Source organism: Megalobrama amblycephala, linkage group LG16 (assembly GCF_018812025.1).
Source record: "Megalobrama amblycephala isolate DHTTF-2021 linkage group LG16, ASM1881202v1, whole genome shotgun sequence".
Classification (NCBI taxonomy): domain Eukaryota; kingdom Metazoa; phylum Chordata; class Actinopteri; order Cypriniformes; family Xenocyprididae; genus Megalobrama; species Megalobrama amblycephala.
Window position 1 is genome coordinate 15,538,887 of NC_063059.1, and position 14,669 is coordinate 15,553,555.

The window sequence follows — 14,669 nt, forward strand, 5'->3', positions numbered from 1 at the left end:
TCTGAGAGAAATATTCACCTTTATTTATAATCGCCCAATAAAACCGGCTAAACTGGCTTTACTGGCTAGAAAGTCATCATCAATGCAAATAACACTTTAGGAAATTATATGAAAATGATACGAACAGTTAGAAACAGTATTAGTAACACTAAAAGTACTTATTTACAGTGTTGATGAAGGAAACTCAAAATTCTTTCTTTTTGCCGTAATTAATTCACTACCAAAACTTAAGAATTATATAAAGAAGTGAACGTGAGTCACTTCAAAATACAGCGCATGACGTGTTAGCCACACAAAAAAGAAGAGGATCGATGGAAAGAAGCGAATGTCAGGAACACAAAAACGAAAAAGTACAAAAACAGTATGGGATGAAGTCATTAAAAGGAATTTTCGCTTACGAAATGGAATAAACAAATAAGAATAAACAAAATATTGGAGATGATTGTTGGTCGTGGATGTGTCGCGATGTGTCAAGACCTGTGTGAAAGTTTATGATAGTAAAAAAAAGAAAATGAGAGACTTTTAATGTAAGCAAATCAATGGATTTTTGCAAGAAAAATATTAATGAAAAATATCTGCGATGAATGATGTAGGACATAGCGTTGTCTAAGCGGTTCAACTACATTATTCCTTACATCAGTTGCAGTTTTTCTGTATAAATCAACCATCTACTAGAAGCTAGTCATTATAGTTTATGAAGTTTTAAATATGGATATTTTTCTCACCAAGAAACCCATAGATTTGCTTCAGAAGAGCTTGGAAGAGCCATGATATATTTTAATATAACTCTGATTGTGTTCGTCTGAAAGAAGGTCTTGAGGGTGAGTAAATCATGGGACAATGTTATTTTTTGGGTGAACTTTCTCTTTAATGTGTAGTGAAGCGACCTTGAACTGAAAGGCAGTTAATAATAAACCTGTACATTTCCCGTAAAGGTGTCCAGGGTGTGTACTGTAAATACTGACAGAAAAAAGGCATCTTTAAAAAGATGAGACTCGTGTTGGCAGGAGCAGAGAAGACTTGATGAATGAGACCTGCTTTTACATCTCTCTATCTGACAGCTGAAGAAACAGCAGTCTGAACCAGTCCAGAACATAAGTATGAAGTTTAGCACAGCTTTCAGTGTTGTTGGAGTTATACTTCTCAGCATAGCAGGTAAGATCTTACACAAATCTGTTAAATTAGCTATATGTTTAATGTTTAAATGGCTTAGTTGAATTGCAGTTACTAGGGATCAATAATCAACTAATCGATAAACACAAACACTACCAACTTTACTGAATTTGTGTTTCTCATAATCTCAAAATACTTTTTGATCTAAAGCCTTATGCTCAAATTCAGTGGAGCTCTGTGGAGATCCCTCTCTGTATGCCAAAGGACAAGCTTCTGAATCATACTTGGTAAAGTTTTTCTAAAAAGACTCATTTTTGAGGTATACAATTATTTTTTTCATCTACAATATTTTCTTCTTACTGTCTTAGCCATTAATGTCTGTGAAATTAAATCCATTCTGTTGTCTAACATTTGATATCTTTGTCAAACATTAGCTTTGTTGTTTCTAGCAGGGTAACCTGTCACAGGGCGGTAAAGTCAGGGACAGTTATAACACTTCATTAAAATTAACCCAGTCACCATCAAAACAGTGTCCAGCTTAGTAAGGACATCAAAATAGATTGATAGATTCCAATAATTTAAGAAAAGTGTTTTTTCCTCTCAATCTGGGATCCATTTTACTGAGTGGGCTCTGTACACTCTCTGTTCACAGCATGCCGAGGTTCAGACCAAGGAAAACAGCAGTGATTTTTCTGGATAATATGGATGTAGTGGATATTGAATAGTTTTAACTACGTATATCCATATTCTCTGGAGTTTATTGTGGTCATTGGTATTTATATGAAGGTATTACATGTGTTGTTACAATTCCTGCATGTGGTGCAGATGTAACATTTGACTTCTAATGTTTCACTCAATACTCTAACATTGCTTGTAAAAATATTTGATAACTGTTAACAAGTAGAACACAGATACAAGTTACTGATATAAAAAATGTATCCAAATATTTCAAAAGGTTTTTGAGTATTGACGACATGACCAAAATTAGTTACAATTGCCCCCGGTCTCCCCTGGTCCAAGATCCAAGTGTGCCATACCGATACGTGTAAATACTGCAGATCACTGATTGGTCAGAGAGAATCGTCACTACCAGCGTCACTGGATTTGAATCACGAGACACCAAACCCGCTAGATTTAAATAGTCAGTAACAGCCAGTGCAGTATCATTTGATTTAAACGACCGTTGCACACAATTTGAAAAAATAAATGGCTGTATCGTGGTCAGTAGACCAGGAGCGAAACCATGGCAGTAGAGGCGGTGCAACTATAACGATCAGTCTATAATCCCACCCATTTTGAAGTGGTACTAAACCACAGAGGAAAAGCAATAAGAAATTAAGCAGGCCGAGCTGAGCTGAGCTGTGCCATGGCGAGTCGTACCAAGCAGTGGAAAAGTGCCAAATGATGCCCTATAGCAATATTGCCGCTCAAACACTTCCAGTGGCTTTGATGGAAGTTTAAAACTATATGAGCAATCAAAGTCAGTTATATAGGTAAGTGGTCCTTATATCAGGTAATAAATCAGGTGCCCTTACCAGTGCCGGATTTGTACTGATTCACAAGCTCAGGAGTTATAGGAAGTTGATTGAGATGCACCCAAAAACTGAGCTGCACACGGACATTAGAAAACACTCCTGATGATGAAAATCACATGACAAGGACAGTGTACTAACCATCGCAGACCACACAGGACAGTTTGTTTACTTTGGGCTTGAAATTGTATAGTCTACAAACCAGTTTATCAGTTTCATATGTGTTCATGTAATTGTTTGGTCTCTGTTTCCCAGGTTCTCTCTGCCAGTTAGATGGTAAGTTGTCATACTCTTAATGACCATAAGACTCTTGTTCCACAATCCTTTTCATTTTAATTGGGAATTCCCACATTGTCTTTCTCTCATCAGTGTGTGGTCGAGCCCCTCTCAGCAACAGGATTGTTGGAGGGGAGGATGTGACGGCAGGAGCCTGGCCGTGGCAAGTCAGCATTCATGTCATCGGCTTTGGCCGATGTGGCGGGACTCTGATCACCAAAGACTGGGTTTTATCTGCAGCTCAGTGTTTCAGGAAGTATGAAGTTAAATAATGTTAAAGATACATTTGTAGATTTATAATAGTGAGATTAAAGCAGACTTTCTCTGTTAACAGTTTTGGTGTGTCTGACACACTGATGTATTTTGGGCGTCTGAACCAATCCGGCCCAAACCCTCATGAGATAATCAGGACAGCGAGTCGAATCATCAGACATAGTAACTATAACAGTTCTACTTTTGACAATGACATAGCACTGGTCCAGCTCTCCTCATCTGTGACCTTCTCTGATTACATTAAGCCGGTCTGTCTGGCGGCGGCTGGTAGTGTATTTAATGCAGGTACAGAGAACTGGGTCACTGGATGGGGCACGCTACAGTCTGGAGGTGAGGAAACATTTGCTTGGCAATCAAATGAATACAAACAATACTCTAAAACTCAAGAAACATAGAAATACATAGAAATGTTTTTTTAAAAGCCATAAAATGTGTCCTCTGATCTGTCACAGGCCAGTCTCCTGATACACTGCAGGAGGTGATGATACCAATTGTGAACAACACTGACTGTGATAATGCTTATGAAGGGATCAACATAAGCATCACAGGCAATATGATTTGTGCTGGATTGTTAAATCAGGGAGGAAAAGATTCATGTCAGGTAAGACATCAGTCATTCATTTTAACATGTTTTAATCCAAAGAAATTTACAAGACACTACTCACCAGTTTTGGTCACCTGCAAACTTTACACTGCCAACCTAGTTGCTTAATTAAGCCCCGTGTTTACTCCACCGATCATGAGCTTGTACACTATGACTGATGTTTGATACTACAGCTGTTCTGCAGAGGAGAGCACAGAGTTGCAGTGCAGTCTATATGCACAAGTATATGTGATATTTGGGCTGCACACACACGGGACCTCATTTATAAAGCGTGCGTACACACAGATTTGATCTTAGAGTGTGTGTACGCTTAAATCCATGCCAACGCTAACGTTAAAAAAAACAGTTTAGCAAAAGTGCTAAGAGCCACGTCAGGGTCTGAGCAGATTTACACACTTTTCCTGGTCAGATTTGGATGATGATGTTGATCTTTTATATGTAAATGACATTAATTAGGTGTCGTTTATCATGTGGAGAACTGAAACCATTCAGCTGCACACAAGTTCAAGATCATTTGTGATTTATAGATTTCACATATACAGAAAGGTGTACGCTTGATTTCGGTGTGTACCGAAATCATTCTATGAATCACATGTACGCACATCTGAGAAATGATCGTAAGATCAAATTTAGGATTGTTTCTGCACAACATTTTATAAATGAGGCCCAGGATGAATTATAAACTGCATTTTTCCGCAAGTGGAAAGCCACACAAATATGTATATCAACAGAGTAAACAATTACTCTATTACTCTCTTGGTTTTACCCAAACTTGAACATTGTTTGAAAAACGCTCAACACTCTCACTGCAAACAATTGAAAAAGGTTTGCTGGCCTCAGAGGAGGAAAGTTTTAGTGGACACACAGCCGGCATACTTTTACCGTTATACTGTATGTGTAACAACTGTTCACTGTATATTGTCAGAGATATAAATGCTGAATATTTGTGAATACAGGGAGACGGTGGAGGTCCAATGGTCAGTAAGAAAGACTCTCTGTGGATTCAGTCCGGCATTGTGAGTTTTGGTGCAGGATGTGCTCACCCCAGATATCCCGGTGTGTACACCAGAGTCTCTCAGTACCAGAACTGGATCAAGTCTTACATAAGCAGCAACCCACCTGGATTTGTTGAATTCAACACTGATGTTCAGCAGTCACCTCCAACTACAACTCCAACTAAAACTCCAACTCTAACATCTAACTCCAGCTTCAGAAGTGTACCCAACCTCTTCTTATTTTCCCTTTCTCTCACGTTCTCCATCATTCCTTTCACCTTCTATTCCCTCTATCTCTCTTTCTAAAGATTGATTGAACAGTAATTCTCAGGCTTTCTTTGAAGTGGACAGTTGTGCTGTACATGTTATTTATATTATACATTACATGTACATTATATTGTGATTCATGAAAAGCTTTCTTTTTGACATTATAAGAGCATACACTAATGAAGTTCCTGCTTCTGTACTCTGGAATTCAGCATGTTTTCATAAGTAGTGGAGATTGAAGAATATTATTAATATTATTATAACAATACCATTTCTTTTTTTTTTTTGTTTATATGTGATAACCAGCTTAACTGATTTAGGGTCTTCTAAGAAAAAATGATGAGGACATTGAAGATCTCGATGAAGAAGTTCATTGCAGCATAGCAGTGACAAAGTACACATAGCACCTTGGGTTCATTGGAGTCGGAATGAACCCAGAACATCCAAATCTCAAACCTTTTATCCTGTTACAGTTTACCACTCTTCATTTAAATGTAGTTTCTCATGTTTTACCAGCAGTGGTCTGTATGTTAATGAAGTCATTGTCTGAGATGGTTCTCTGTGTCCCACACCCATTCCCATTCAACAATTGATGACCATTTGATCAGGATTTGATCAACCCAAATGGTACATAAACAATATACCAGTTGACTTTCTTCTTCTCTATGATAATAAAGCCATTTTGGGGATGAGCTCATTCTAAAATATACTTTGGAGTGGAATCTGGGTCGAGGCAGACTACAATTTCTTACAGTCTGGAGCTTTGCATTGGATCCTGCTTGTTGAAAATGTAATTATCTTTCTTATTTTCTTTATCTTTATGTAATTATCTAATCAATCAACATGTTGTAGTCACACTAAGCAGAATAAACACAAAAGAATGAACTGACTTTGGGAATGCTCTCTCTCTCTCTCTCTTTCTCTCTCTCTTCATAGTGTCTTAATGTTTTTATCTAAACCCTGATAGTTTTTTTCAAGATTGATGAATACAAAGTTCAAAAAAAGTTTAATCTTAAACTTTAACTGCTCCACCAGTTTTTTTGCATTTTTTATCTCATTATGTCACTAGTTACCTGTCAGGTCATGGGACAAAAGTCAGAGGATCCAAATGCAATAAGGTTTATTGACAGAATTCGCTGTACAATAAAATGATAAGACAGATGCAGGTGATGAAGCGCAGGTGGAGTGCTGGGTGACGCAGGGCTGCAATGAGTATCAGAGACCGAGGAGTAATCCAACCCAGAAAGCAGGGTAAACAAGACCAGTCCAGTAATCCAGAGTCCGGGGAGATCAACGGGAGAAGTGCACAACACCAAGACAGCCTGCAACGATCTGACAAACACAACACGTTGGCACAAACATTAAATAGCACACTGAACCGGCGGATTAATGTTAGAGTGAAAAACAGGTTTGATTTGAGACACATTGAATACGCAATGTATTCTCCAGTATGCTGGAGGAAATTTGAGGCGGACTGTCACCGGACTAAGAATCTTGGTAACAGTAAACGGGCCAATAAATTTGGGTGCCAACTTATTACATATGGAGTGAAGCAGAATATTCTTGGAAGAAAGACACACTTTTTGACCGACAACGTATACGGGTGGCTTCAGCCGGTGGCGATCGGCCTGGGCGTTGGTGCGCGCTCCCACCTGAAGAAGAGTCTCACAGGCTCTTCTCCATGTGTGACGACACCTCTGGACAAAGGCGTGAGCGGAGGGGAGTGCGACTTCGGATTCCAGACTAGGAAAGATAGGCGGCTGGTACCCTAAACTACACTGAAATGGCGACAGGCCCGTAGCAGACACTGGTAATGAATTGTGTGTGTACTCCACCCAAGAAAGCTGCTGACTCCAGGAGGAAGGATTCTGAGCCACCTGACATCGCACCGTTCTCTCCAAATCCTGGTTGGTTCTAGAACTGGTCCACTATGGTTAAAATTACTGCATTACCCTGTGAGGGAAAGAGGCCTGTGACGAAATCTAGCGCAATGTGGGACCAGGGTCTCGAAGGGACAGACAGCGGTTGAAGAAGCCCATCAGGGGAACGATTGGAAGTCTTACCACGAGCACAGACTGAGCAAGCCAAAACAAAACTGCGAACATCACGAGCCATGCAGGGCCACCAGAATCGTTGTTTAACCAAAAAAAAATGGTACGACTAACCCCTGGATGACAAGCCAGATTGGAATCATGACCCCACCAGATAACGTCTGACCGTAACCTCTCTGGCACAAATAAGCGACTTGGTGGGCACCCGGGCAGAGGCATTACCCATTCTAAGGCCGTGCGGACCTTCGACTCGATCTCCCATGTGAGTGAAGAGACAATAAGTCTCTCAGGTAAAATGCACTCAGGAGTAGACGGGCGATTGGAACGATCAAAAATACGAGATAACGTGTCGGGTTTGATGTTTTTAGACCCGGGATGATAAGATAGCGGAAAATCGAAACGACCGAAAAAAAGAGCCCATCGAGCCTGCCTAGATTTCAGTCGTTTAGCGGACCTGATGTATTCCAAGTTTTTGTGATCGGTCCAGACGATGAAAGGTACCCCCGAACCCTCCAACCAGTGACGCCATTCTTCCAATGCTAATTTGACCGCCAGAAACTCTCTGTTACCAATGTCATAATTGCGATCTGCTGCGGATAAACGATGAGAAAAAAACACACATGGGTGCATCTTATGGTCCTCGGCGGCGCGCTGGGGCCTCAGCTGCATTAGACCACCTGAACGTAGTCGTTGTAGAAGTCAAGGCGGTCAGAGGAGTGGCTAGTTGGCTGAAGTTGCGAATAAAACGCCGGTAAAAATTGGCAAATCCCAAAAACCTCTGCAGGGCCTTACGGGAATCTGGGATTGGCTAATCCACCACAGCGTTAACCTTGTCAGGACCCATCCTTCTTACCCACGAAAAAAGAACCTGCTCCAGCCAGAGACGAGGAAGGGCGGATGATCCCAGCTGCTAAAGAATCAGAAATGTATTTCTCCATGACCTCCCTCTCAGGATTATAAAGTGAATATAACTTGCCTTTAGGCGGAGAAGTCCCTGGCAATAAGCCTATAGCACAGTCATAGGGACGATGTGGAGGGAGAGAAGCAGCCCGGGACTTACTGAACACTTCCTTCAGGTCGAGGTAATCCTCAGGCACGTTTGACAGATTCACAGACTCCTCCTGTAACACAGAACGAGACACAGAAGAACAAGCAGACAACAAACAAGATGCATGACAGTGGTTACTCCATTCCGCCACCGAACCCTGGCCCCAATCAATCCTGGGTTTGTGCTTAACCAGCCACGGATGACCCAGGATGACTGGAAGGAGCGGAGATCTGGAGATGAAAAATGAAATCTGTTCAGTGTGATTACCGGACGTGATGAGGGTTAACGGTCCCGTGGTGCGCGTGATGGTGGGCAGCTCCTGGCCGTTGAGAGCATGAACAGATATGGCTTGTTTGAGTGCATGTATCGGAATGTGTAAATGTCTGGCCAAAGCATAGTCCAAAATACTGCCCTCAGCTCCTGAGTCGACCAGAGCCTGGCAGCTGTGATGCCCCGATACCCATTGCAGTCTCACCGGGAGGAGCGTCGCTGATGAGGATTTCTCCATGGATAACCTACCCGACAGTAACCTCGGACCTACAGTCGGGCTTGGACGTTTACGGGACACTCCCTCAGAAAATGTCCTCCCGGGAGAGCCGAGCTCTACCCAACTGCATGGGCTCTTGGTCGAACAGATGACCGACCGTGTTACCCCCGCTGGCTCCAGCCTCCTCCGGGTAGTCGAACCATGTTACTGGTCACATACGATCAGCACATTCTTGTAAGCGAGCATCTACTTGTAACGCCAGTTCAATTAATCCGTCGAGTCCAGATCTCCTGTTGAACACGGTTGGCCAGCCCATGCAGGAACATATCCCACTGCGCCTCCTCGTTCCATTTACACTCCGCTGCCAGCGTCCGGAATTCGATTGCGTACTTCGAGACTGGTCTATTTCCTTGATGAAGATCAGCGAGCTGCCTCCCGTCCAGCCACCGTGCGATCGAATACCCTCCTCATTTCCTGAGACAGGGCTTGGAACGAGGAGCAGCAAGGGTGGTTGTTCTCCCACACCACTGTTCCCCACAACGCCACACGTTTTGACAGCAGTGTCATGACCAACACCACCTTAGACTCCTCAGAAGAAAACGTAGTAGGTTGCAGAGAGAAAAAAATAGAGCACTTTGTTAAAAATGCTCTACACAGATTCGGTTCTCCAGCATACCTCTCAGGTGAAGGAATACGTGGTTCATGTTGGTTTCTGATGTTCGCTGATGGGTGGGGAACAGACGGTGGAGCTGGCGCAGTGGGAGATGACAGACGTTGGACCTGGGTAGATAACTCGGCCACCTGCACCACCAATGCCTGGACGGCACGAGCAATGGCCATTACCTGCTTGTCCTACTGATCCATGCATTGGGCATTCTTGCTCAAATACTCCTGAAGATCCGACGATCTCGCTGGATCCATGATGGTCAGGGGTGCGTTTCCCAAAAGCATAGTTGGTAACCTGTTAGCAACTTAGTTGGTTGGCAATGGGAAATTGTATTGCATCCAACAAAATTGCTAACTTAGTTAGCAACTATGGTTTTGGGAAACGCTCCCCAGATTTTTAAAATATCGGCCTCTACCAAATGGTTGATATGTCACTTAATGGTAAAATAATAAAATTCATACAGATATTATGAAAATCAGAAAAATATGAAATATAATTCTAATTTATTTAAAACAATCAAAATAAAATAGTTTTATATATCGAATCTTGTTTATTTATTGAAGTATTCTATAACATATTTCAGATTTTCATTTTAACACAGGAAATGACGTTTTCTTGTTTTTTAAACAATAAACAAAAATAAAATAACACAAATAACTAAAAGTAACAAAACTAAAGACATTACATTCTTTCTGCATTCAAAAACTAAAAACAAAATTGCAAAAGATAGTATTACAAAGGCATTTTAGGCTTTTATGATTCAAGAAACACGCCATCAAGTGCGGTAGTCCAAGTGCAGTAGTTTTCTTTTTCCTTCTTTTTTTAGATATATGAACATTTCTCTTCTTGGATGGGGTGATAATCCGGATCCTCTATTGGGTCATCAACATCACTGAGATCAGCATCAGAATCTTGGGGGTTTTCTGGGACAAGGGCCTGAAGAGTGCACGTTCTTGTACCATTGAAACCGTTGACATCCATCTAGTAATTGTAAAAAAAGCAACAACAAACAAATAAATAACAATCTCTTACAATTTTAGTAATGTTAGTACACCAGCATTTGTCATTTAAGAAGTAATTGCCTCTGATAATTATGATTTCCACACACTAATTCTATAAATTCATTATATTTACTTCAAAAAATATGCAAAAGTGGCAAAAAATACATATTTAAGAAATTATCTCAGCATATTCATGAAGAAATAACAATAGCTGTCATATTCATAGCTAAGAATGATCAGGAGTTTATATTTCTCTGCAAATAGCCCATTCTGACTGCAGAAATGGATGATCTGAAAAGAGTACCTTAGCTTTTCTGCGTTTACCATAAAGTGACAAAGCAACCGTTTGGTTGAGCATGTTTTTGAAAAATTATTAAAAACATACTAATGTTTTTTCATGGCACCAAGTAACATAATTTTGTAGGTTAGTTAGGGTTCTTACAGTGTAATATGTATAAAAAAAAAATAAAAAAAAAAAGCTTAGCTTGCAAAATTTCACCAAGAACAGTTCACATGGCAGGAGTGATTTCTTTGTTTCTGACATCCATGTTAGAGGAAGTGTTGTGACAATTGCTGTTGATTGCAAATCTAGTGGATTTTTTTTGGCATAACATTCCTCAACCAGATGGTAGAGATCAGCTTGAGTTAAGTTAGGTGCTCCTCTCAATGAAATATAGTGACTCAAAATGTGCTCAACCATTTGGTCGAGCAGGCAGTTAAAGGGTTAAAAAAGGTTTAAAAGTTAAAAAATCTTTTGTAACATTATAAAAGTGTTTCCTGATGAATGTTTCTGTCCGTCAGAAGAATCCGGATCATTGGATCATTTAGATCAGGGGTGGCTAACACTGGTCCTGGAGAGCCACAGTCCTGCAGCTCAAACCCTAATCAAACACACCTGGGGCCGTATTCACAAAACATTTTATCTTACCACTAAGAGTTCTCCTAAATAGCAGTAAAAGTTCTTAGCTAAGAGTTTTCTCTTAAAACCTATTCACAAAGCTGCTGAGACAAACTTTTACTAAGGAATAGACTGAAGTCTTAAGCTAAGAGTAAGGGCGGGGTTGACCTCGTTGCTATGGAGTATAAACACAGTGATTGGCTGATGGGGGAGGAGTCAGCGATTTAATCATAGAAATATTGTAGAATGAGGTGTCATGTTTCCATATTAAAATACTTCAACTTCAACTCTGCGCTGAATTGCGCTATGGGGAACGTCACTCGTGACTCGTGTTCGAAATGCCAAAATCACAACACTCCAGTCCTATTGGCCGGCGACAGCCTATCACGTCAAACGGCGCAAACCGTGACGTATAAAGGGAGCGCCTGGGGAAGCAGCCAACATCCTTTCGTCTTTCGTCCTTTTCGTTTTGTTCGTGCCATTGTTTCACAAACTCCAGTAGGAAATTACTTCTTTTTTGTCTGCAAAAGTTCAGGAGAATGTGTTCATCCGTGTCCCCTGGTTTGACACATGATGTACACGTTTCTGGTGTTTTTCTGTCTGGAGAGGAGTGAACGCATTGACGACGCTTGAGGGCGGCGTCTATGTGTGTTTGTCTATTACAGTATTTCACAATTGCTAAAACACTAAATCCCATTCTCTGAACCCAATGCTCTGTGGCCTAAACCCATTTGGCGAATCAGTCACTTTGTAGGCAATACCTTAAACAAGTTGAGGTAGTTAAGACACTGTTTGCAAATCTCATCCACTCTTTTTGCAAAACTCTAAACACATTCTTACTCACTAAAACATATTTTGCACTGTGTTGCAAAATGGTAAATACATGTGGCAAAAGTTAAATACAACTACAACACAGTTGTCATCCTTTAAACACAATGACTCAAAATTATTCACACTTATTTCTAATGATGTGATCAAATCAACTGTATAAAATATAGGTCAGTTCAGAGTGCACAGGTGACACAGGTGCTGAATGATGATACCAACAATAGAACAATCTGAAAAGTAGAGGAGGAAGAGTATGTGTAAGAGGATGATGAGGAGAAATAGCAAGGGGTGTGGAGACAAGGCTGTCAAGGCTGGATCGGGCACAGGTTTTTTCCCTTTGCCTGGCAAGAGACGACATTGCCTGTGATGTGGAAAATGCCTCAACAATATTCAATAATATTCAACAATATTATTGATCTGACAGTACTGACATTATAGGATGAGAACTGAACTAAGCTAGCCTAGATGATGACATCACTGTTTTCTGCAGAACTGCTTTATAGAGGAAAATAATGACAGTAATTTACATAATAATTGATGGTCTTTACAATGTAAGTGAATCAACACTGAACTGACTTCAGCTGAACAATGACACTATTTTCTTTTAGAGCTGTACAGCCAAAATGAACCCTCTTTGCATTACTGATCATCATGTACCTGTTATCACTGTAAAGCTGCTTTGACTATACTATACTATACTATACTATACTATACTTATACTATACTATACTATACTAGACTAGACTAGACTAGTATCTGTGTAGTATAAATTGCAATTGAAATAAAGGTGACTTGACTTGATTTAGGCCGGACCCAACATGAAGACATGATGCTGAAGCAGAATGAATCTCTCACTCACTCTGAACTTTGTTTTTTTTGTGTGTGTGTGTGTGTGTGTGTGTGTAATAGCAAGACATTTTCTTTCAAGATGCATTTATGATTTATGATTATATAGTAGACTGGAGAATATAATATATTATCTAAGACGCTTATGACTGGTAAACAATGCATATCAGTCACTCAAATCGGATTAATGTGAATAATTGAAGAACAGAGTGATCAAGAGAGGGAATTCAATTTTTAAACAGTACAGTAATTCTCATTTATTATAAAATACACAAACACTTTGAAGATAATATTTATTTATACTACCATGACACACATTTGAGTGAAAGCCGCTGCAGGCCCAATAACTTTACAAAGGAAAAAAGAAAACCAAATAACACTCACAATATGCACACATGCTGAAAACCCCTTAAGTTCATGCTGCTTTGTCTTTTTGCTCGTTTTATTCAAAGAAAATCTCTCAGACGGAAGCGACGAATAACCGAAAAGATGAACTCAAAATAAGATTCGTGTGTTTTCTTGTCTAAATATAACAAAATATTTTAGTTTAATATTGTAATTAAAAATGCAAAATACAAACTTAACCAGATGTAATTTTATTTTCTAATTAACACGCCTGACGGATGTCAAGTCACCTTTATAGCGCTTAATAATCACTGTTTCTAAACAGCTTTACGTGACAAACAGGTTTTTAAAAAAGTGTTCATGCTTCAGAAGTTTTCCCAACGTTTGTTCTCATCAGATAGTGTCAGTGCATTCAGATCAATTACTGAATAATAAGTGTCCTTCGAAGCCAATACTGTTCAAGCTGAACTGCTATAGGTTACATATGATAATATAAAAATAATATAAGCTAAATGTATGAGGCGGAGCCTACAAATACTCTAGTTCAAGTAACTGTTTTGCAGAATAAAGTTGATACTTGTTCAAAACGACATTTTCAGCAAAGTTTGTACTATTTTGATCAAATGTATTTTCGTTCAATAAATACACTGTCGCTGAAATATGTTTTATATTTTTTAAAATAGAGACAAACATTAATGATTCGGAATGATTCTTAAACCTTTTCGGAGGAGATCCGAGTCTATATTTAAATCTGTCACCATTGCTGTGTGGTTTGGAGTTGGTACAATGTGCTTGGAAAAAAATATCAAAAATATGGTTTCAATGGAGCTACGATCAACTTAAGCGTACGATGCTTTTGGGAAACGCAGCCCAGGCCTATTCAATCAGATTTAAGCAGAATCATGATGATGCTCACGAGCGCGTAAAGAATCAGCCGGATTTCCACGCGCAAACAGTGAAACTCAGTGGTCGACGAAATCGCTGTGGTGTCGTTTTATGGCATCTAGTGTTTTAGAGGACAATTAAATAAAATGCCCTTTTGCCCACGTGCACCTTTAGCACTAACCATTTAATGCTGACGAGGGATATGTGTACGTAGCCTACCTGCTGCCTGCGATTATAATTGCATAATAATATTAGAGTACCGATGTAATTCATACAGGTTTATAAATATCAAAATGCAAAAAAAAAAAAAAAACTTTAAGGGTCACTGAATCATTGTAACGAAATGTCACCGTGTTTTTCAGAGACACAAAAGGGATCCGCTGCATCATGACAGTCTTCGAAACCAGCTGGAGATATTGAACATTTGTTTTAAAACATGAATACAAAAGATTAATCTGTATTAAATATACAGGTGCTGGTCATATAATTAGAATATCATCAAAAAGTTTATTTTTTTATTGTAAATTATTTTAAAAAATTAAACTTTCATTTA

General features: G+C 39.7%; 1 protein-coding gene across 1 annotated transcript; it reads left to right on the top strand.

Moving 5' to 3' along the window:
- Nucleotides 1-989: 989 nt before the first annotated feature.
- LOC125249292 (trypsin I-P38-like) lies at nt 990-5,944 on the top strand. Its single transcript, XM_048161559.1, has 6 exons — nt 990-1,155; nt 2,901-2,921; nt 3,015-3,177; nt 3,256-3,524; nt 3,647-3,795; nt 4,755-5,944. The coding sequence occupies exons 1-6, from the start codon at nt 1,101-1,103 to the stop codon at nt 5,097-5,099; spliced, it is 1,002 nt and encodes a 333-aa protein (XP_048017516.1). The 5' UTR covers nt 990-1,100; the 3' UTR covers nt 5,100-5,944.
- The last annotated feature ends 8,725 nt before the right edge of the window (nt 5,945-14,669 follow it).